The following is a 21,754-nucleotide window of genomic DNA, read 5'->3' on the forward strand; positions in this document are numbered from 1 at the left end:
TCACCCTCTGGACACAAAGCTCTTCTCAGGCAACTGGGGCACCTCTGGGGCACCTGGGATCAGTGTCATCCTGGTGCAGGTGGGGAAAGAGGCCCAGGGAAAGGGCAAGCATAACCTTTTGCTACCAAAGTCAGGAAGGAGCCCATACCACCCTCTCTCTGGAGTTTCCAGGGAGCCAACATGGGTGGGCAGGGAGTGGCAGGGTCGGAGGGCCGCTGTTCTAAGGCTCTGGCGGAATATCCGTCAGTCACCAAACTTAAACTTGGGGCCTGGGCAAAGTGGGTCTGGAAGACGTTCAAGGTTTTAAGTGGCAGCAACTCTGTGCTTCAGAGCACAGGGACACAGCCCGCTGTGCACCTGCTGCCTGTTGTGTTCTCTGAATTGTCCTTAACCAACCTCACCACGCGCGACCTCACCTCCTGTTTAGTAAGAAGGCTACAAAGACAGAATGCAGAAAGGAAAGGCATCTCTAGTGTAAAACACCACTTGGATTCTGATTTAAAGGCAAAACCAGAGTGGGCTACACCAATTTGTGCCCTTTGTTTGAGAAGGATGGCTCTGTGTTCCCTGGGCCACAGAAGAGGACGAAGGGCACGTTGGACCTGCTCCTTCTCACAGACCTTCACCAGAGGCCCTGGACTGCTCTCGGCACTGCAACCTTCCAGATGCCTCTGTGCTCCGAGGAGCTGGAAATCCTGCAGTGGGTGGCACTTGGGATGCCCAGATACCAATCTGAGTGGGCAAGGCAGGGGAGGCTCATGCACAGGGTTTCTCTTTTGGGGGGGCATCTTTCTGTTGCATTCCTTCTCTCCCACGCCCGAGGCAGTGTCCTCACCCAAATCAGTGGGGCACCAGGACAGGTGCAAGGGGGCAGGCAGGAAGATGCCGCCTCTGGGATGAGGAGAGAGCACAGAGGACGGGCTTTTCTAGCTGGTAAATTCCCTGCAGCCTGCAGTGCCTCATCCCTCATCCAGACAGCCACAAATGTTTACCAAATGGCTCCCAGGACGAAAAAGAGGAAGGACAGGAAATGAGGTGTAAGCAAAAATAACAGTGGCTCTAGAAGACACCGCAAGACTTTCTACTGAGATGTGAAGGCTGGACCCTCTTGGAGGAGGTAGAACTTGAGCTTTTCAAATGCACCCTTTCCCCTAAGCTTTCAAAAATTAGTCATCAAAGCAGAGAACCACCCCTGTTCAGGAAGAAGCCTCGGGGCTACCCAGCACTTAATCTCATGAGGTGCTGTCAGCTTTCAGATGCTGATGTGGAGAGCTAACATCTGCCCAGGGACCTACTGCGCAAATATTCCTGCTTGGAACCCCCCCCCCCCCCCCCCCCCCCCCCCCCCCCGCGGCATTGCTGAGGTCAAATCCATCCCCGTCTGGGAGCCTTCTGCAGCATTTTCTTGCCCACCTCCCCCTTCACTCTAGTCAGGCTCATCCACAGTGTGGAATCCAGTGATTCATTTGGACAGAGGTCAGGTGTTTGTATACCAATGTGGCAGTTTCCACACAGAATAACCAGATGGCTTGTTTATTTCAGTCCAGGGAGGGAGAGTTGGGAATGGTCTGAAAGGCAGAATAGAGAGTATTTCCTTTGGAACTGAGGGGAAGGTGACTTAAGAGGCAGAAAAAAATGGAGTCCAGTTAACCAACTGCAAGTTTTCTAACCACAGGTCACTAAGGGGAGAAGGACCCAGAGAATCTGCCACATGAGGAAGAGCATCTAATTAGCCTCATCGTCCTTTGGTTTCTTGGGCCTTCTGGGTCACCCGGCTGATGGCAGAGACATGGCTGGGATCCTGGCTGAGCAACCTGAAAGAGAAAGATCTACAAAGCATGGGGCCTCAACCCTGTGGGCACTGGGTCTTTGGGGACTGAGCCAAGAGCTCCAAGCACAGGCATTAGCCAAATTTCCCTGGTCCCTGGCTCCTTTTTCAAACCCAGGCTTTCTAAGACAAAGGAGGGTGGGGTTAAAAAGGAAGAAACTGGCCTACGAACAGGCCAAGATAATGGGGACAGTGACTGAGCTAATGATCCTGAATGTCTGAAGTTAAGAGAAAGGACAGTTAGTATTCCTGTAAATACTAACATTTTCTAGTATTTTATTATTAATAAAAAACTTTCATAAACTTTATCTTACTTGACCTTCACACCACCTGTGGGAAAGTACTACCATCCACATTTTATGAAATAGGAAATTGATTCAAGCATCATGGCAGTAGCATTAGCGGTGGAATCTGGGTCCTGTGACATTTTCCTCCTCACCTCAAGACCTTCAATTTCAGAAAGAAAAGGCTAGACCCATCTTTCCAACCTTGCCACATATACCTACAAAGCAGATGACCGCCATCTTATAAGAAACACAGGACCAGGGGCGCCTGGGTGGCTCAGCGGGTTAAAGCCTCTGCCTTCGGCTCAGGTCATGATCCCAGGGTCCTGGGATCGAGCCCCACATCGGGCTCTCTGTGAAGCAGGGAGCCTGCTTCCCTTTCTCTCTCTCTGCCTGCCTCTCTGTCTACTTGTGATCTCTGTCAAATAAATAAAATAAAATCTTAAAAAAAAAAAAAAAAGAAACACAGGACCAAACACCTTCCTTGCCCGAATGCTCTTAGGCATGGGGGAGTGGCTGGAATGAGAGGAACCAGAGGCACCTCTGATTCCTCAGTCTCTGTGGAAACACTGATCCCTGCCTAGGCTGCCAAGGCAGCCCCAAAGATAATACTGAAGAGAAAAGGGTCAAGAAAACTGGTGGAACCTGACAGCCCTTTGCTGTGCTCTGCCTACCCACCAGAACAGGTCCATCTCACCTCTCTACTTTGGACCCTCACAAAGCTTTGGCTTCTCCCACAGGTCAGAGTGGACTCTCAGGAGTCAGTAGACTACTTAGGTTTGTTTTTAAAAATCCTGAATGGATCCCAAACTCCCAAACTGCCGTGGTTACCTGTTGGCCAGATGGTCTAAATCATGTCCAGGCGTGCAATTCTTCACTTTGTGGTCCCCCACCCGGGGGGGGGGGTAATGGGGGTGGGGGGTGCATACAGAGTCTCAGTAGATGAGCTGCAAGCTCTTAGTGAGACCCAGGCAAGGCAGATGGAGGCTCTTTCCCCATCAACCTGATCAACTTAATTCCACCAGCTTCCCAACCTGCTTATTAGACCTGGCTGCCACTCACATAGTCCAAATGGATGAAGCTATGTCATGCCTGTGTGTCACCCTTCACTTCTGAGGGCCTTCTTCATACACGAGTCCCTGATTCTGCCTGCACCTCCTCCTTTGCTCTCTCATTGCCATTTAATTATGCGACTTTCCTATGGTTCTACTCTAATTCAACTTAAGCTAATTAATTATGAACATTGTTCATTTTCCCTAATAGATCATAAAGTCCTTAGAGACAGATACTATGTTGAATTCGTCTCTGTGGTTTCTTCTCCATTTTCACATCTGGTCAAGAGTTTTAGCTTTACACAGAGTAGGAGTATAATAAATCACTGTTAAAATGGAATTTACCTTGGTTTCTTTAAAAAATAGGGTGTCTGTGAAACATATCAAAGGATCCCTGCAAAAAAGACAGTTCCACGCCTCATACTGTCCTTTGACAAGACTTATGGAATCCCATTCCCCCTCTATCACCAGGGTCACTGCAGTCAGGCTCAGCAGGCTCCGAGACATAAAGAAGGTAAAACCAGACTGGCAAAGACAAGGGTTCCTAGTTTGCTTATTTAAAGAGGTTAAGATTACATAAGCAAAGCAAGGGATTGGTGCTGTTATCTGTCCTCAAGGGAAATCAAGGAAGGACTTTTTAAGGGTAGGGAATGGGGAGGAGGGGATGAAGGAAGAAGAAAGGGAGTTTCCTACAAAGAACAAGGGCGCAAGAGCTGATGGCTGAGACCTGCATGGATTCTCCATCATGACAAGGGAATGAGACACCCCATTTCTTCTACAGAATGGGAAACCCAGACACTCCCAAGGTGAAAGGCCATTATGGTCCCAGAGGGGCCTAGAGCCCTGCTCATTCCTCAGAGTCAGCTGGAGACTGAGGCTTCTGGGAGCATAGTGGAGGGAGAGAAGGGAGAAGAGTAGTACTAGGAAATTCGGAAAGGGCCACTGAGTGATGGAGCACTGGAAGGATCACTCTAGAAAGTGCTTATGGGAGAGGCTGGGTCGTTCTTACAAAGTGAAGATGGAGACAGTTGATGATGGGGCAACAAATCTGATTTGGGTTAAGGACGGGTGGAGCATTCCATGACTGATGGAATCCACCTCTCCCCCTTCTACCCATCCACTACCCCACAGAACTCAAACTATCTTTACTGGCCAAGGACTTAGCACCAGAGCATAGCTTCTCTGGGCAGGCTCCAGGGAGGCAATGGTCACAGCGTTTGGTAGGAAAAAAATCCCAAGAATCTCATCTCAGCCAGCAGGGTGGAGGAGAAACCATTTCTGCTGGAGATTTAAGTGCAAGCTTGCACGCACGCACGCACACACACACACACACACACACACACACACTCTCTCTCTCTCTCTCTCTCTCTCTCTCTCACACACACACACACACACACAGAAATCTATTATGAACCTGCTAAGTAAAAATCTAATTCCAGTTTAAGGATAAGAGGTTTAGTCCAGAAAATCTGGCTTCCTGAGCCACTATGGGGAGGATGTTATCTGTTCTCAATTTCCTGTCAAATCCCTCTCTTCTTTCAGGACGACATCGAGGATGACAATAGTTTCTCTCTCCAGGACCAGGAAGGAGACTGAGTGCATCAGGAGGCCCCATGCACTGCTACCTGGCTGTCTAGCCCCTCAGACACTCCTTCACCCAGACTTTTTCTTCGTTGGGACTCTGGCCCCAGGTCATTCAGGACAAAATAACAGGGCAGGGCCTACCTTGCACCTCCTCCCACCTGGGACGAAGTGAGGGATGCCTGGGAGCAGAGGCTGCCTGAGCCTGTGCTCCCTCCCACCAGGGCTAGGTCTCTCTGGGCCACATAACTGTATCTCCATCACGTCCCTGCCAGGGCTCACGCCAGGTCACACAGAGGACTGACCACAGGCAGGGAGGGGGACTGAACCTGGGGACTATGAGACCGGCTCCTCTAACCCCCACGGCCCCAAATGGTACCTGCCAAGGCCTTGATCCGGGACCTCTCAAAGAGCCTGGCTGAGCTGTTGTCATTATCCAGCTCATCGTCCGGGGCAGCCCAGCGGGCATTGATCCGGCTGTACGGTGGCTGGTTGCCCACGTTTTCAAACTCCGTGGCCGATGTCATGTCAGCAGGCTCTCAGCAGTTTCGCCTGCCTCAGTCTTCATGGAAGGGTCCCTAGGGGGGGACAGCAACACAGTCAGAGGGTTAACTCCCCTCCCTTGGACTTTTTCTCAGGGGAAACTTCTTTGGAGCATCCAACAGGGGTAGGTCCTGGAGGGAGCGGCACACCATGCCAGCGGCCGGGCCATGCTTCCCCCGCGCCGGGTCTCTGGATTATAGAATATTGCAGCGGCCGCGGCGGCAGCCACAGGAACGGCGACTGTGGCGGCAGGGATGGAGAGCTGCATGCAGAAAGGGTCAGGACGACCAGCAGGTGGAGACGTCAGTCGCAGCAAGCCCGCTTCCTCCAAACCTGAGGCCACCACAGCTGCAGAAGCAGGGGAGAAGGGAGGCTCTCAGGGAGCCAGGGGGCTGGGCAGGGTCGGGGATGGTGTGGGGAGCTGGGGCGGGGGCTGGGCAGAAGAGAAGCTCTACCCTTTGGACTGGGGCCAGGACCAAACCTGGAGGGGAGGTGGGGACAGGAAGGAGAGGTGAGAAGGTGGAAGTTGGCTGAGTCCCGCTCAAATGTGCATCAGTGGGGAGAGAGACCAAATGTGAGATGCCGCGGATGCCACCAGTCCTGGCAGCTGCTGGGGAAAGTGGACTCTTCTCAGAGGCTGCCCAAGATCCCTCTCAGTGCTTTCCCAGCAGCAAATAGTTAGAAAGCTGAGCTCTTGGTTTTGCCTTCTCTGAAATGCAACCAGGTATGTGGACAAGGTCTTCTGTTGAATTCCAAATCAGACCAAGGAGCCCAGATGACTTGCTGTCCCATCAGGTTCATCAGTGTGATGTGGGGGTGGCGGTGAAGGGATCCCACAGATGGTGGAGCCATGTATGTTCACCCATGCAATGCACGTGGGAAGCAGGAGCTCTGTGTTCTCATTCGCCCATCATTTATCATGTTTGCTCATTCATCCGTGATTAATTCACATATATACCAAGGCCTAACCAGGGGGCAGGCACTGTGCTAGGCAGTCAGGAGCAAGCCAGGAAGGTCCCTGTCCTCATGGAGTTTACACTCTGGCAGCAAGATGCCTAATTAAATAAGCAACTCCAGTAAGGTATGATGTGTGCCACCACTGGGAAAGAACAAGGAATGGTGGACGACTCATGTCACGTCAGGGGGAGGGAAGTCTAAGCTGGTTCCTAAAGGGAGCTTAGAGGCATTCTGTGAGGGGATAAATGGAAAGGGACAGGTCTAAACAAAGGGGATAAAGAGCAGGTACAGAGTTCTGAAGGTGAGAAAGAAAACACGGCAAAATTTCGGAACCTGACAATGTTACTAGGGGGTGAGGGCAAGGTCAGGGAGAAAAGGGGGACAGGAGCTAGAGGTACAGGGCTAGGTCCTAAATGTCTTGGGCCTTTGGAAAATGACTAGCTTTCCTTCAGCCTTAATTTCCCCACCAATACCTGCCTTTCAGGCAACTCCCCATGGAGCTAAAGGGATTCAGGAGATCAAGTCTCTAAGACCCAATATGGAGCCCAGAGCCTCCAAGAGGACCAAAGGGGGTGGAGGTGGGGAGGCCACGAGGCAGGAAAATGCGAAGTGTGAACAACCAGTGAGCTGTTGTCCCTCCACGAATGTGTGCATACACATACCACACTCCCACACTCATACACACACACTCCAACACGCACACGTGCACAGAGAATCACACATGGACACACACATCTAACACACACACTCACACACCCAAACAGGAGTAAGTTTGAAGAAATGACGCGAGCTCACCAATCCAAGTGTAAATGCAGTGCTGTTGCCCTTATTTTTCCGACACAGAATCACTGCAGACTCCTTTTCCCCAGGCTGATTAATCAATCCCACCACATCCCTTTGAGGTAAGAGAGGAGCCAGAATTATCCATCTTAATTGCACAGGAAGGAAACCAAGGCCTCACACTGGATGAGGCCTTCCCAAGGTCATCTAGGGAGTTATTGCTACAGCTAGGGCTAAAGCCGAAGCCATAACCCATTTATCCCCTTCTACTAGACAGCTTTTAGGGAAGCAGATTAGATTTAGGCGGGAGAACGCAGCGCATGGGGACAGAGGGCATTCCTCCACTTTCAGGACCTGGCAAAGGTGTTTGCTTCTCAGCAAAGGGGAGGTGTAAGGTGGGGAAGCCAGTCCTCACCCCACAATGCCAGGCCTGTGCCCAAGAACACCCTCATCACTTAGAGCCTGTTGTCTTCCATAAATGGAGATGGGATTTCCAGGGCTGAGATTTCTCACTGAACTGGTTGGGCAAAGAGCTGGGAAGGACTCCCTCCTCCCCATACTCCCCCCAGCTTCCCTGAAGGGGAGGCTACTGCTGGCTCCCAGCTCTGTGCAGGAAGACTGAAAGCCTGACCACCTCCCATTGGGCCGCAAGCCTGTCCAGTAGCCCCCGAGAAGGGCCGAGCTGCCAGACGCAGGAGGTGAGGTAAGATCAGATCCTGCTTGCGGGAGGTAACTGGACCCTGGCTCTCCTGTTTGTCTTGGGTTATTTTTAAGAGCGGCTGAGAGAGGCCCAGGCCATGGGCTGGTGGGAGGGTGGGGGTGGTGAGATTACCTTTGCCTCGGCTCCATAAATAAGTCTGCCCCAGAAAGATGAGCCTGAGCAGACACACCAGCAGGCCCAGCATTCGAGACAAGATTGATGGCCCCGGGTGCAGAAGAGCAGCCACTAGACAGCAATTCATCCTACTTAAAAACGCCATGCCTCCTGCCGCTGTTGCTCAGAGAAGGCAGCGGCCGGGCAGCGGGTTGGCCCGGAACGTAATACAACACAAGTGTATGTCTAAATAACCAAGTCTAGGATTTTGGGGTGTTTGGTTTGGTTTTTAGAACGTCAGGTCCCTGAAGACAACCACCAAAGCAAGAAGATTCAGAAACTCAAGGGAATTCCTCTTTCTCCTGGCTCATAACTGGGCCCACCCCAGGGGCCTGCTCAGACTGCATTCTGTCAGAGCTAAGGAAGGGGGTGGGGTGTGCTCAGTGGGTCAGCAAGGAGAGAATCTTGGAGAATCAGGTGTGAAAGACAGAAGAAAAGAACATCTGAAAACAGGAGAGCTACAGATGGTTATTCCAGGAAAACAAAACGAAAGCAAAAACAATACCTACAACCAAACCTGACCCAGAGCTTTCCCAGCATCACCCATGTCAATTTTCATTACTGTCTTGATATCCCTTTGAAGTCCTGAGAATAAAGAAACCAACATGACTGAAAAGAGCAGTGTATGGTGGGGGCTCATGGTGGGGACACCTAACCAAACAGGGAGTCATGGAAGTGATACTTAAGTTCTTATCTGAGGGGAACCTGGAACTCAGGTAATCTAGTCACATTTTTAATGATGTAAGTCATCTATGCATCTAGAATGGTCTTCCATAAGTATGGAAGTCAGCAAGTACGTGACTAACATTTGACCTTAACCTGCACCTCACTCCCCTGCCAGCAAACCCAGGAGAAAGGGCATAAGAAGTAGTTCTTTGTCCTTTCACTACCCATCCCCCAGCAATGCACCCTCAAGCTCCTAAGAAGTCCTTCTCCCAACCCATGACACCCTTGTCAGAACACAGGTGGCTCCCCTCTCGCCTGTGTGGCTGTACCCAGCGAAGACCCCCCTTCCCTGTCTATCTACCTGCCTATTGCAATGGGACAGGCCAGAGGCTTCTCACCTGCCGAGCTTCTGCCACCCCCTAAAGACAAGTTATATTGTGATCAGGAAGGGTTCCTAGAAGACTGGCCCGCAGCTCAGGACAGAAAAGCTCATCTGATTGGACAGGGCACTCACAGAACGAGCGCCTGCTTGGTAAGTGGATTTCGCAGCTTCACTGTGGAAACCCTTAGCTCCACCCTTCACAGTGCGCCCAGGACCTCATTTGCTTCTGGGATCAGGTGTGAGGCCTCGGAATCTCAACCTCATGTGCTATGCCCAGTTGATCCCTAAGGCAGCCGGGAACCCAGGAAGTGGTGGCAGAGGTGGCTGGGGCAGCTTCTCTCCCACCTGCAGGGGCTGCCGGCACCCAGCTCTCACACAGCACCAGCACAGGGCAGAAGACAAGGGGTGCGTGGCTCTTTTCTTCCCCACCCCGCCTCCTCTTCCCTGGGTGGCATGGATGAGAAGCAGCAGAGCCCAAAGCTCTACTTCAGGACTGGGACATGGGGGGAAATATAGGGGGAAGGCTGCTGTTCCTTCGCAGGGTCACAGTTCACAGGCTGTTGCGATGTAGTCTTCCTTCAACAGAGAACTGAGACCCATCCTACCTTTAATTTTCTCTCTAGCTGTAAACTTGGACTCCTCCTCTGCTTTCTATTTTGTCTTGCCCCTTTCTGCTACCCCAAACCCACTTTTAAAATATTTTGGTACTATGGCAACCCAGGTCAGGAGATTAAATCCTGAAGTTTCCCTGGTAACTTTTCTGCCAGTGCATTTACTAAAACAGAACATCCTCCTACTCCCTCTGGTAGTAATCTCCCTGCATATTCACAGACACCTTAAAGAACAAATACATACTAAAATAGCACGTGAACCCAAGAGACGCCCAGCACAGAGTACAGTAACTCTATCTCAAACCCTAACCTCCCACCCACCCCCAAGCTCTAGTCTGGCACCTCCAATAGTCTACAGATTATCACCACCCTGAAATCACAGCTCCATCTCAATATGGCTAAGCCTGAGCACATAGCTCCCAGGACAGAACAGGGCAGTTTCAGGACCATGAGGTGACAGTGAGGCCCAGTGAGATAAACATGCCACCTGTGGGTGACCCTTCCAGCAGATGGACCTCAGCAGCAGCACCTGGACCATGCTGCTTCCCCTCCCCAGGGCACACTGCTTTTCCTACACTCTGCAGTTCCCATTCCGAGTGGCCCTGGCTGCCAGTCTGTGAGTGGCAGAGTACAGTTAAGCATTCCTCAAGTGTCAAGATTCCTATCCATGGCGGCCACCATCAAGGATCCTGATGCATTTACAAATCCCTGGCCATTCTAGCCCACTGCGTCCCCAGACCCATCTGCTCCAGTTTCTGTCACCAGGCAGGAACTGCAGGTCCACATGTCACAACTTGTCCACTCTTATCATGGAAAAACCTAGTAAGAACTGGCTCCAGTTAAGCTGCAGCTGCTGGAATGGGAGTGGGGATCTGGTGGGATCATGACCCCAGCAGTTCTTCTAGATATTTGGTTGGGGAACAGGTGCAGCTCAGCGTTGATATAGGGAGGAATTGCCACCTCAGCCCTCAATAGCGTCTATCAGCACCTCACGTCCTGCACAGAGGCAAATGTCCACTGGGAATGGTTAAAGGAGATAGGAGAGATGATACTCTCAATATACATTGTTTTCAAAGACTATCTTCCATTGGGATTCTTGGGCTCAATATCTACATTTATGGAAAGCGATTACAACCCAGTCCTACCTCTTATCTTTCCCAATTCATTTCCTTTCAGGATAGCCACTGGTCTTTCTCCACAGAGAGAGAGAAACCTCTCTCTGAACCCCCCGCAGAATAAGTAATATTCTATGGTAGTTGAATTAAACTTTGAATGCCCAATTTCTCTCCTTCTATGAAGACTTTTCTAGAATACCCACAGTGACCTCTCTCTTCTCTGATGAAAATTGTCAGAGAGGTAGTAAGGTCTCAGTGTTGGAGATGGTTAAGAATAAGTTGAAATAATTGATTTGAAATAATTATTGAGGTATTTCTAGTGAAATAATTGATTCAGAAAAATATAAAAAAATAAAATAATTAGGTTAATGGAGAACTACGAAATGGAATCAAGTTCCCAACACTTGAATTCACTGATAAATCTTAGTATCACTTACAACAGATACTGGGTGTCTCCTGATATGATGCAGTATGAAGGATAACACAACCAATGACATTCTTGCCAAAAAGGTTGAACCTCAATCTGATCCATTTTTAGAGTTAAGTTCTCCTTAAAGGAATTACAGGAGACCAAAAGACAAGCTAAAAGACAATATGAGAAATTAAGAGACAGACCCACAAGTTGGGACATTCTGCAGACAACTGACACTATTTCTTCAACAAGTCAATGGCTTTAAACAAACAAAAAAGGAGGCGAAGAGTTGGGACTGTTGTAGATCAAAAGAGACTTAGGAGATGTAATAACCAATGTTATGTGTACCTTGTTTGGATCTTGAAACAAACGACTATCAAAACACATTTTTGAGACAACCAGGGATATCTGAATTATAACCTCAATACTGGATGATAACTGGAAATTACAGTCAATTATGTTAGGTGTGGTAATGGCATTATGGTTTTAAGAAAATAAACTTTTAAAAAAGATTTATTTACATGACAGAGAGAGAGCAGGAGAGCACATGCAGGGGGAACAGCAGAGGAAGAGGGAGAACCAGACCCCTGCTGAGCAGGGAGCCGGATGTGGGGCTCCATCCCAGGACCCTAGGATCAGGACCTGAGCTAAAGGCAGTTGCTTAACCAGTTGAGCCACCCAGTGCCCTAGAAAATAAACCTTTTTTAGAGATACTGAAGAATGTCGTGTCGGGGAGGGCAGATGGACAGGTCATCTGGGATTTGCCTAAATATGCTACAACAAAGTGGGAAGCAGATGAGGTAGAAAACCCCTAATAACTGTTGACTTGGGATGATCTACACATGTGGGGATTCATTCTACTTTGGGTATAGGCTCAAAAATCTGTACAATAAAAATGTTCACTTACCATTAAACTTAAATTGTATCAATTTTATATTTATATATTTTATTATAAAAATTCATATACCCTAGATACAACTGGAACTTAGAATACAAGTCAACCCCTTATCATGGCCGTAATGCCTAGCATGGTTTGACTTCTGCCTTCCTCTCTAAGCACATCTCTCCATACTCACTACCTGCAACCCACAAGCCGTTCAGTTGTTCCAACTTGCCATTTCTCTGCATGCTGCGCTCTTTGCTTGTGTCACTTCTGGAGTATCTCTGCATGTCTAGTCCTTTAGGTCTCCTCTTATTTTTTTTTAAAATGTTTATTTATTTATTTACTTGAGACACACACACACACACACACACACACAGCACAAACAGTCAGAGTGGCAGGCAGAGGGAGAGGGAGAAACAGACTTTTAATTGAGCAGACAGCCCAACATGGGGTTTGATCCCAGCACCCTGGGATCATGACCTGGGCTGAAGGCAGATGCTTAACCGACTGAGCCATCCAGGTACCGCTAGGTCTCCTCTTAGATATTATCCCCTTATAGAAGTCCTCCCAAGCATCCTCCAGTCTGGGCACCTTGCCTGACTCCTTCCCAGCACTCATCATAATAGTAATTACTTATACATCTGTCAGTTTTTGTTTTTGCTTCTCCCTGCCTAGACTATAGGTTCCTTTCAGGCAGGAGCCACATCAGTCTTATTCATTATTATATTCCAGTGCCTAGCATTGTGCTTGGGACATATAGGCACTCAATATTCTCTTCCTCCTAGGGACCTAAGCTCAAACTCTGGAGTCTCTTTAAACCCTCCTGTCCCCCCATATTCCTTGATCTACTCATTCAGTTATCCCACTTAGGTGTATTGGGTACTTATTCAATATTTATTCATCATCAAAGCCAGTCATTATGCCCTTTAAAGTGTCTTCCTTTCATCATTCCTTTATGTTCTAAAGCTTCCACTTCACTTTAGGCCCTTATGACTTTTCACCTGGACTTGTGTAATGGTCCATCTCTGTCCACACTTGGCCTCTTCAATCCATTCTGCATGGTCCCTCCCATGACGACATGCATCTACTCTGTAACAAGTCTGTCACACACAGTCTACCAAAGCCCTACGCTGTCCAGTGCTGAGCTCATGCTTTCTTTTCTAACTCTGAATGTCCTCCAACCCCCACCATTGGGTCAGATGCCTTTAACTTTATTTGTGCCACAATCCATACACTGAAATTTAGGCATCTTTCCTCTCTCCTGGCAATTTTAAGCAATTTCCACACATTTAGAATCACAATATACAACATTTTCCTAGAATCTGAGGGAGGTCACCTTTCCCCTCCTATCCTACTCCATGGATCCTCCACCCCCTCTACATCTAAGTGGAGAGGACAACGGGGATGGACTCAGGGAAAGCTGACAGTGATCTGTGCACAGATTCCCTGCCCTGGTCAGTCCCACATCCACCCAAGTCTCATGGCTATTTTCGGGTGAGGCCAGATCCTCACTGTCTTGGCTTCTGTCCATCCTGCCAACCTTGGGAGGAAGATGAATCTTAAGCTTTTCCTCCCTTTCATTTTCATTTTAACATGCTCAAATCTTCCCTACCTTAAATAAAACTCCTTGCCCTATTTTCTCTCCCCTCTGTCAGAGCCAAACTTCTTGACTAATTGACATATGAACAGGTGACTTACAAGAGGAAATGCAAAAGCATAAAAGCCTATGAAGAGATACTCAAGGTTATTAGTTACCCAAGAAATGCAGTTTAAAGCAAAAAGGAGATCCTATAGGCAGACATTATAAGCTGGATAATGTGAGGTGTAGGTGGGGATGTGCAGAGCAGGAAGCTTGGGCACTGCTGATGGGAGAGTGAACTGGCCTAGCCATTCCAGAGGGCAGTCTGCCAGTTCTCAGGCAGGTTACACATCTGTAACTCTGTTTCTGGGCCTAGAGACCAAAGAAACTCTCATGCAGGTCTGAAAGGGGACATATGCACGATGCTCACTGCAATATTGATTATGAGGGTGGTGGGCAGGTGGAGATAACCTGTGTGTCTGTCACAGGGGAGTGAATGGTAAAATGTGGTGAATGTATACATGGAGGACACATGGCAGCACTGGAGGATCTTAAAAACACAGTGCTGGATAAAATAAATAACAGAAGGAGATCTATAACACACCATTGACATAATTTTAAAATACACGCATATAAAAAATATATGTGAGCATATTATAAACAAGAGAAAAACACATGAAAATGGCCACTTCTAGGTTGGAATGAGGGGAATGGAGAAGGAAAATGAAAATAAAACACCAAACAAACAAACAAATTAAAAAACCCAGTCTGGTTAAAAAATGGGCAGAGGACCTGGTTAGACATTTTCCCACATAAAATATAGAGATAGCCAACAGACACATGAAAAGGTGCTCAACCTCACTCATGATTCGGGAAATGCAAATCAAACCCATAATGAGATACCACCTCACACTTTTTAGAATGCTGAAATCAAGAAGATAAGAAACAAGTATTGGGGAGGATGTGGAGAAAAAGGAAGCTTTTGCACTGTTGGTAGGAATGTAAATTGGTATAGCCACTGTAGAAAACAGTACGGAGGTTCCTCAAAAAATTAAAAACAGAAGTATCATATGATCTAACAATTCCACTATTGGGTATTTACCCAGAGAAAACAAAAACACTAACTCGAAAAGATATATGCATCTCTATGTTTACTGCAGTATTTACAATAGACAAGACATAGAAGCAAACTAAGTGTCCATTAACAGGCAAATGGATCTCTCTCTCTCTCTCTCACACACACACATACACAAGCATGCACGCACACACACGGATGAATATTACACAGCCATTAAAAAGGATGAAATCATGCCATTTTCAACAACATGGATAGACCCAGATGGTATTACACTGAGATAAGTCAAACTGAGAAAGACAAATAACATATGATACAATTCATAAATGGAATCTAAAAAAATAAACAAACAAAAAGCAGAATCAGAACTATAAATACAGAGAACAAACTGATGGTTGCCAAAGGAGAGAGAAGTGGGGGCTTGGGCAAGCTGGGTGAAGTGCAGGGGGAGGTAGGCCTCCAGTTATGGAATGAGTAGGTCACAAGAATGAAGAACAGAGCATGGGGAATGCAGTCAGTGATCTTGTGACAGCACTGTAATGAGCCAGATGGTGGCTATACTTGTGGTGAACATAGCATAATGTATAAACTTGTCAAGTCACTCTTGTGCACCCAAAGCTAATATAACATTGTGTGTCAACTGTACTTAAATTTAAAAAGACTTGTTAAAAAGAAAAGAAAAGAAAATCAATCAACCACCAACCAACCAGGAGAGTGGCCTTGCCTAGATACTGAGTTGTATGATGACCTCTGCTCCTAGTGTAGAAATAGATATATTATATTTACGTTCAAGAGAGCTTCCTCATCCCATACCAAATTCACTCTTCAATTCACTAAAATCTGGTTTCCCCAATCACTTCATGAAATTATTCTCTTCAAAGGTCACTGAAACCTCCCTTCCTTGTTGATTAAAATCACAGACGCTTTCCAGGTCTTATCTTGACTTCTCAGCAGCATTAAGCTCTGTGGACCATTCAAAAATTTCCTGAAGTTGCATCCTTTGTCTTCCGGGGCATGCTCCTTCTTCTCTTTCAACTTTCTGGTCCTTCTTCCTTGGCCGCCTCTAGGGGGCTTTCTTCTTCTACCTGTCCCTTGAATGGTGATGTTCCCCAGGGTTCTACCTTGGGCCCCCTTCCCCTTCTTCCTCTGTCGACGCACTCTTCTAGGCTATCCCCTTCACACTCGTGACCTGAATTACCATCTCAAGCTACTGGCTTCTGAATCTATCTCCTCAACTTCCATCCATCACATCCAACTGCCTTCAGAACATCCACCTGGAAGATCCACAAGCCTCTCACACTCAACACGATCTTTAATTGACCCTACGACCATCCCTGTTCCAGTTTTTCCTATCATATTCTTTGTCCAACAATATCCCAATGATCCAGACCAAAAGCTGCGGTCATATTCTACCCCTCTCTTTCTTTTCCAGTATCTCACCTACTCAGTTCCCTCAGTATCTCTCAAATCTCTATTCTTTGTCTCTACCTTTCCTCACTTCTGGTCACTACCATCTCAAGTCTAATGGTTTCCTGCTGATTTCTTTGGATCTATATTTGCCATTTTGCCTACCTTATCAACCCATCCTCAATACTGTAGCCAGAAAGATCATTTTAGAATACAAATATGAAGATGTCACCTCCATACTTTAATAGCTCTTCTCTCAGAAGAAAGTTTAAAACCTATAATAAATTGTAGTTGAAGAGCTCCATAATCTATCATCTTACTGAACACCATTTCGATCCAAACCTTCCTCCTAACTTTCCCCACCACAATGAACTCTAATTATATTCCTGGCTCTCTCTGGTCATGCTCTTTGCACATGCTTTGCGCATGCTAGCCCAGAAAACCCTCCTTCTTTTTTGGAATAATTTCTCTTAAAAAAAAAAAAAGATTTCCTTTTTTTCTTTTAGAGATAGAGCAGGAGGGGCAGAGGGATGGGGGAGGGAGGGAAGGAGGGGAAGAGAGAGACAGAGACTCAAGCAGACTCTGCACTGAGTGCAGAGCCCAACATGAGGCTCGATCCCAGGACCCTGAGACCATGACCTGAGCTGAAACCAAGAGTTGGACACTTAACCAACTGTGCCATCCAGGTGCCCCTTGAAATAACTCCTTGCCCTCAGAACTATCTTAGCCATCACTTCCTTCAAAAAACTTCCCTACTGGGGTGGTTCAGTTGGTTGAGCATCCAACTCTTGATCTCAGCTCAGGTCTTTACCTCATGGTCATGAATTTGAGCCCTACATTGGGTGTGGAGCCCACTTAATGAAACAAACAAACAATAAAAGAGAAACTTTCCCATCTCTACCACCATCCCCTGCAGCTGTGGGAGGTGAGGGTGACCCTTCTAGGTTCCCATCACACTCGGTGCTTATGTTCATCAAAGTACTTAACTACACTGTAGGATAATAATCTACTTCTCTTCTTTCCCAATAGACTCTACTCTACTTGAAACCAGGGACATCCTTATTCATTCTGTCTCAATTAGCCTAGCATACTGCCAGGTGTGTGAAATGAGGCTACAAAATGTTGAACAAGTAGATGAGAACTGAGAAATGTAGAGCACTGCTCCCTAAGAGCATAAGGGCACCCCCTGCTGAGGACATACTGAGGAGGCTAATTTAGAGGTGAAAGTGGCGAGGGGACTGGAAACATGTCATGAGGCAGCAATGCCAGGGATTAAAGCTGGGCATCAATGCCCTGACATTTGTCACTGTTGCCCTACTGTCCCACCCACACATTTCTGCTGCCACCTCCTCCTTTCTGGCTGGACTGTGGTGGCATGAAGGATGGATAATAGCAACAGGGCCCAATTCCTACAAATCATGACACCCTTGAGAGTAGCTCTGACTCAGCCATGCCTCAATTTCCTCACCCAAAACATTGATGAAAGCAGAAGCTTCTTACCCAGAACTCCTGTAGACAGGGAAACCTACCCCACTTAGCTAAGAAGTCTTTTACTTATTCTTTCTTGTGCCACAGAAATGTCAGTCACAGAATGGTTTCTACCCATACATCTCTGCCATGCAAATGAAAAGAGCTATTTAAAAAGCTGAACCTATAAATAATATATAAGTTATGGGTGCCAATTTAATTATTCATTCATGTTGGAGCTTTTAAAATAATTAAATAAAAATTAACCTTTTAAAAGTTGCTCAGGCCCACAAAGACTCCTCAGGGAATAGATGTTGGCCAGAGGATTTTCCCATCCTTGGCCATGACACAAGCCCAATACAGTGGGAACATCCTCTGGAGACATATGGGAAGTTGCCTACAAGGGGCAGCTCCATTCTTGCAGCAGAAACAAGTGCAGCCGCTTCAGGCCTGGCAGTTCCCAACGTGCATAACCCCCCAGGCCCACAGAGAGAACACCTCTCGGCCACTAGAGTCTATTAAGCCCCTTCCCTGGGTTCTGCTGATAGGGAAGCACCAGCTGCTAGATCATGCAGTCACTCTGCTGTCCACAGTCCTCAGGGAAAGTGCTTGCTCTTGATAGGACTATGTAGCAAATTCCAGGGCTAGAAAGGGAACCTGGAATTTATTAAGATCTTTATGCATATTGCCCCATCTAATACATACCCACACTCACAACTATTAAATATTATTGTAATTATTGTTATTGTTGTTCCTACTCTATCAAAACCATTGAAATCCTAACTCCTGTAGTAGGGCATTCTTCCATAAGTCACTTAACTACTCTGTACCTATCTCTCCGTCTGTAAAATGGGGGAAACACCCTATGCGTCTGTGGTGGAGACTGCTGGGGTCTAGCAATGTCTGATTTCTACTCTTTCTACAGATGACCCGGAGGCATTTTCCTGTCACCTTGGTGTGATTATGTGATTAAATGAGCAGATGTGACATGCACCACTTCAAGACCTGAGCCATAAAATCTTCCCATAATGTCTTATTCTTCCTTGAACTCCTAGAACCTAGACTACTGGGCCAAGGTGGAAGGAGTCTGACTGCCAGGATAGCTATAAGGAAGCAAAGCTTCTGCCTCAGTTTATACCCATTTACTCATATATGATATGAGAAAGAAATAAAAATTTATTTTATAGTTCTGTATTAGGGCAGTTAGGGTACCCAACCACTTACTACACAAAGCTGTTATACAGATTAAATGAATTTATATGAAAATGATGTAAAAACTCTACAGTATGGTATAGCCCCAAGGTCTTCTTATTTAGAAATAATATACAGTATCTCCTTGTAGCAGATCTGTGGGTCTGCTCAATATGCATGCTCTCATAACAAAAAGGAATGTGTACAGTAGGTGGAGTCTATTGTCATTACCTTATTGCCCCTTCTGCCACTCTCATTCCTTTCTCACCCTGTCTCAAGCATCCATGCTAATCCATGCCAGGTGCCTCCACTGAGCTGAATGATCCAAGTGGAACTCCTTCTTCAAATCTGCTTCTGTCTTTACTTTAAAACAAAACTGACTTTGACAACTTAATTCCCTATCATTGTAAACTCCTTGAAGGGAAGGATGCCATTTTCACCTTGGAGGTACTTGCACGTGGTAGGTATTCATTTAGTACATGTTAATTGGGTGAAACAGATAGATATCTAGCCTCCCAACGTGCCAGACTATCCCTCCCAGGGAACACATCTTAGTAAGGACCTTATGGAAATACAATACCTTAACCCAAAGGAGGGGTATGAAAGAGACAGTTTAGGAACCAAACCAGGCCAATGGATAAAAGGAGTAGCACATCCAAACCATGCAAGAGAATCAACTGTGTATTATATCTTTGGGACAGCCAACTCTGCTTATAGAGTTCCTGAAAAGTACAGACTTAATTCAAGATAAAACTTGTGCTAGGAGGCAATCCTGGGCAGAGAGAAGGAGCTGTCCAAGGTTAAAGAATGTGGAGAGAGGGTCAGAATGAAGCCCGTATTTCCTGCTTTCTAGAGTTATACTCAGACTTCTTACTTAGCCTCACTGCTGTCCTGGCCATAACCAAAGGCTTTGATGAATTTCCCACCCTATTCTAGCATCTTGTATTTAACTACAGCATCAAGGCAAGCATTCATAAGTAAGTAGAGAGTGTTTATTCATTAATTCCACAAATTTTTATTGAACAATAGCACTCTACAAAGCTATGAAATACTTAGGTACAAATGAAACAAATTATGTGCAAAATCTTAGTCTGAAGATACAAAACACTAATGAAAGAAATTAAAGATCTACATAAATGGAGAGATATACCATGCCCATGGATTGAAAAATTCGAAATTATTAAGGTGTCAATTTTCCCCAAATGGATTTAGAAATCAATGCAATACCAGTCAAAATCCTCATAGAATTTTTAAAATAGAAATCAACAAGCTGATTCTAAAATTTCTATGGCAAGGTAAAGAAAATAGAACAGTAAAGTCATTTTGAAAAAAAAAAATAACAAAACTTGAGGACTCACATTACTTGACTTTAAGATTTACCACAAAGCTATAGTCATCAATATAGCATCATATGGTGAAAGGATAGACATATAGGTCAATGGAACAGAATAAAGTCCTGACATATATATGGGCTGACATATATATGGGCAAATGATTTTCAACAAAGGTGTAAAAACCATTTAATGGAGGACAGTCTTTTCAACATATGGTGCTAAACAACTGGACATCAGAAAAAGGGAATGAACCTTGACCCACACCTCATACCACAAACAGAAATTCACTCAAAATGGATTATAGACTTACATGTAAAACCTGAAACTTCCAAAAAAAAAAAAAAGGAGAAAGTTTTGGAATGTTGGGTTAATATTTTATATGCAAACCCAAAAGGGTACTCCATAAAAAAAAATCAGGTATCCTAAAAGAAAAAAACTGATAAATTTGGCCACCATAATTAAAATGTCTACTCTTTAAAAAACAGTGTTAAGAGAATGAAAATTTAAGGTTCAGACTGAGAGAAATTATTTGCAAAACACATATCTGATAAAGGACTTGTAGCTAGAATACAAAAAGAACTCTCCACCAAAAAAAAAAAAAAAAAAAAAAAAGACCTTAATTAGAAATAAGCAAAAGATTTGTACAGATGTTTTGTTAAGAAAAAAAAAAAAGACATGGAAGGGGAAAAAAGCACATGAAAAGATGCCCAATTTCATTAGGGAAATACAAATTAAAACCACAATAAGAAACTACTATACACCTATCAGAATTTTTTCAATATTATTAAAATAGCATTGGCTATATTCCCATGCCATGCCTTTCATCTCCATGACTTATTCATTCCATAACTGGAAGCCTGTACCTCACACTCCCCTTTACCCATTTTGCTAATCTTCCTACCTTCCTTCCCTCTGGCAACCATCGGTTTGGTCTCCATATTTATGGGTCTGTTTCTGCTTAATTTATTTTGTTTTTAGAGTGCAAATATAAGTGAAATCATATGGTATTTTTCTTTCTCCCATTTATTTCACTCAGAATAATATCTAGGTCCATCCATGTTACTGCAAATGGCAAGATCTCATTCTTCATGGCTGAGTAATATTCCATTGTATAGATGCTCCACATCTTTATCCATCATCTATCAGTGGGCACTTGGGTTGCTTCCATATATTGGGTATTGTAAATAATGCTGTAACAAACTTGGGGTGCATATGTCCTCTCAAATTCACTTCCATTTTCTTTGAGTAAATACCCATAGTGGAATTACTGGGTCACATGGTATTTCTCTTTTTAAATTTTTGTTTTTCCACGTGGGGCTTGAACTCACATGACCCTGAGATCAAGATCTGAGTAGAGATCAAGAGTCTGATGTTTAACTGACTGAGCCAACTAGGCGCCCCACTCTTTTTAGTTTTCTTTTTTTTTAAGATTTTATTTATTTATTTGACAAAGAGAGAGACAGCGAAAGAGGGAACACAAGAAGGGGGAGTGAGAGAGGGAGAAGCAGGCTTCCCCCTGAGCAGGAAGCCTAAGATGGGGCTCGATCCCAGGACCCTGGGATCATGACCTGAGGCAAAGGCAGACGCTTAAAGACTAAACCACCCAGGCACCCCTTTTTTAGTTTTTTGAAGGAACCTCCATACTGTCTTCCACAGTGGCTGCACCAGTAGATTTTTTTTTTTTTTTTTAATAAAAACTGACAATGATAACTGCTGGCCAGTATGCAGAGCAA

The 21,754-nt window shown here is 45.8% G+C and overlaps 1 protein-coding gene across 3 annotated transcripts in view; it reads right to left on the reverse strand.

The window, feature by feature from the left end:
* Positions 1-21,754, reverse strand: part of SPTB (spectrin beta, erythrocytic) — a 124,659-nt gene that overhangs the window by 63,556 nt on the left and 39,349 nt on the right. For 2 of the 3 annotated variants that reach the window (XR_007128504.1, XM_047735672.1), the window contains exon 2: positions 5,125-5,323. The exons of the other annotated variant lie outside the window; for it this stretch is intronic. Coding sequence is in view for 1 of the 2 variants with exons in the window: in XM_047735672.1 (XP_047591628.1) it covers positions 5,125-5,272 (148 nt within the window). In the remaining variant the exon portion in view is untranslated. The remainder of the gene's footprint in view (positions 1-5,124; positions 5,324-21,754) is intronic. 3 annotated transcript variants of the gene reach the window in all.

The sequence above is a fragment of the Lutra lutra genome, chromosome 7, assembly GCF_902655055.1.
Source record: "Lutra lutra chromosome 7, mLutLut1.2, whole genome shotgun sequence".
In the NCBI taxonomy this organism is placed as follows: Eukaryota; Metazoa; Chordata; class Mammalia; order Carnivora; family Mustelidae; genus Lutra; species Lutra lutra.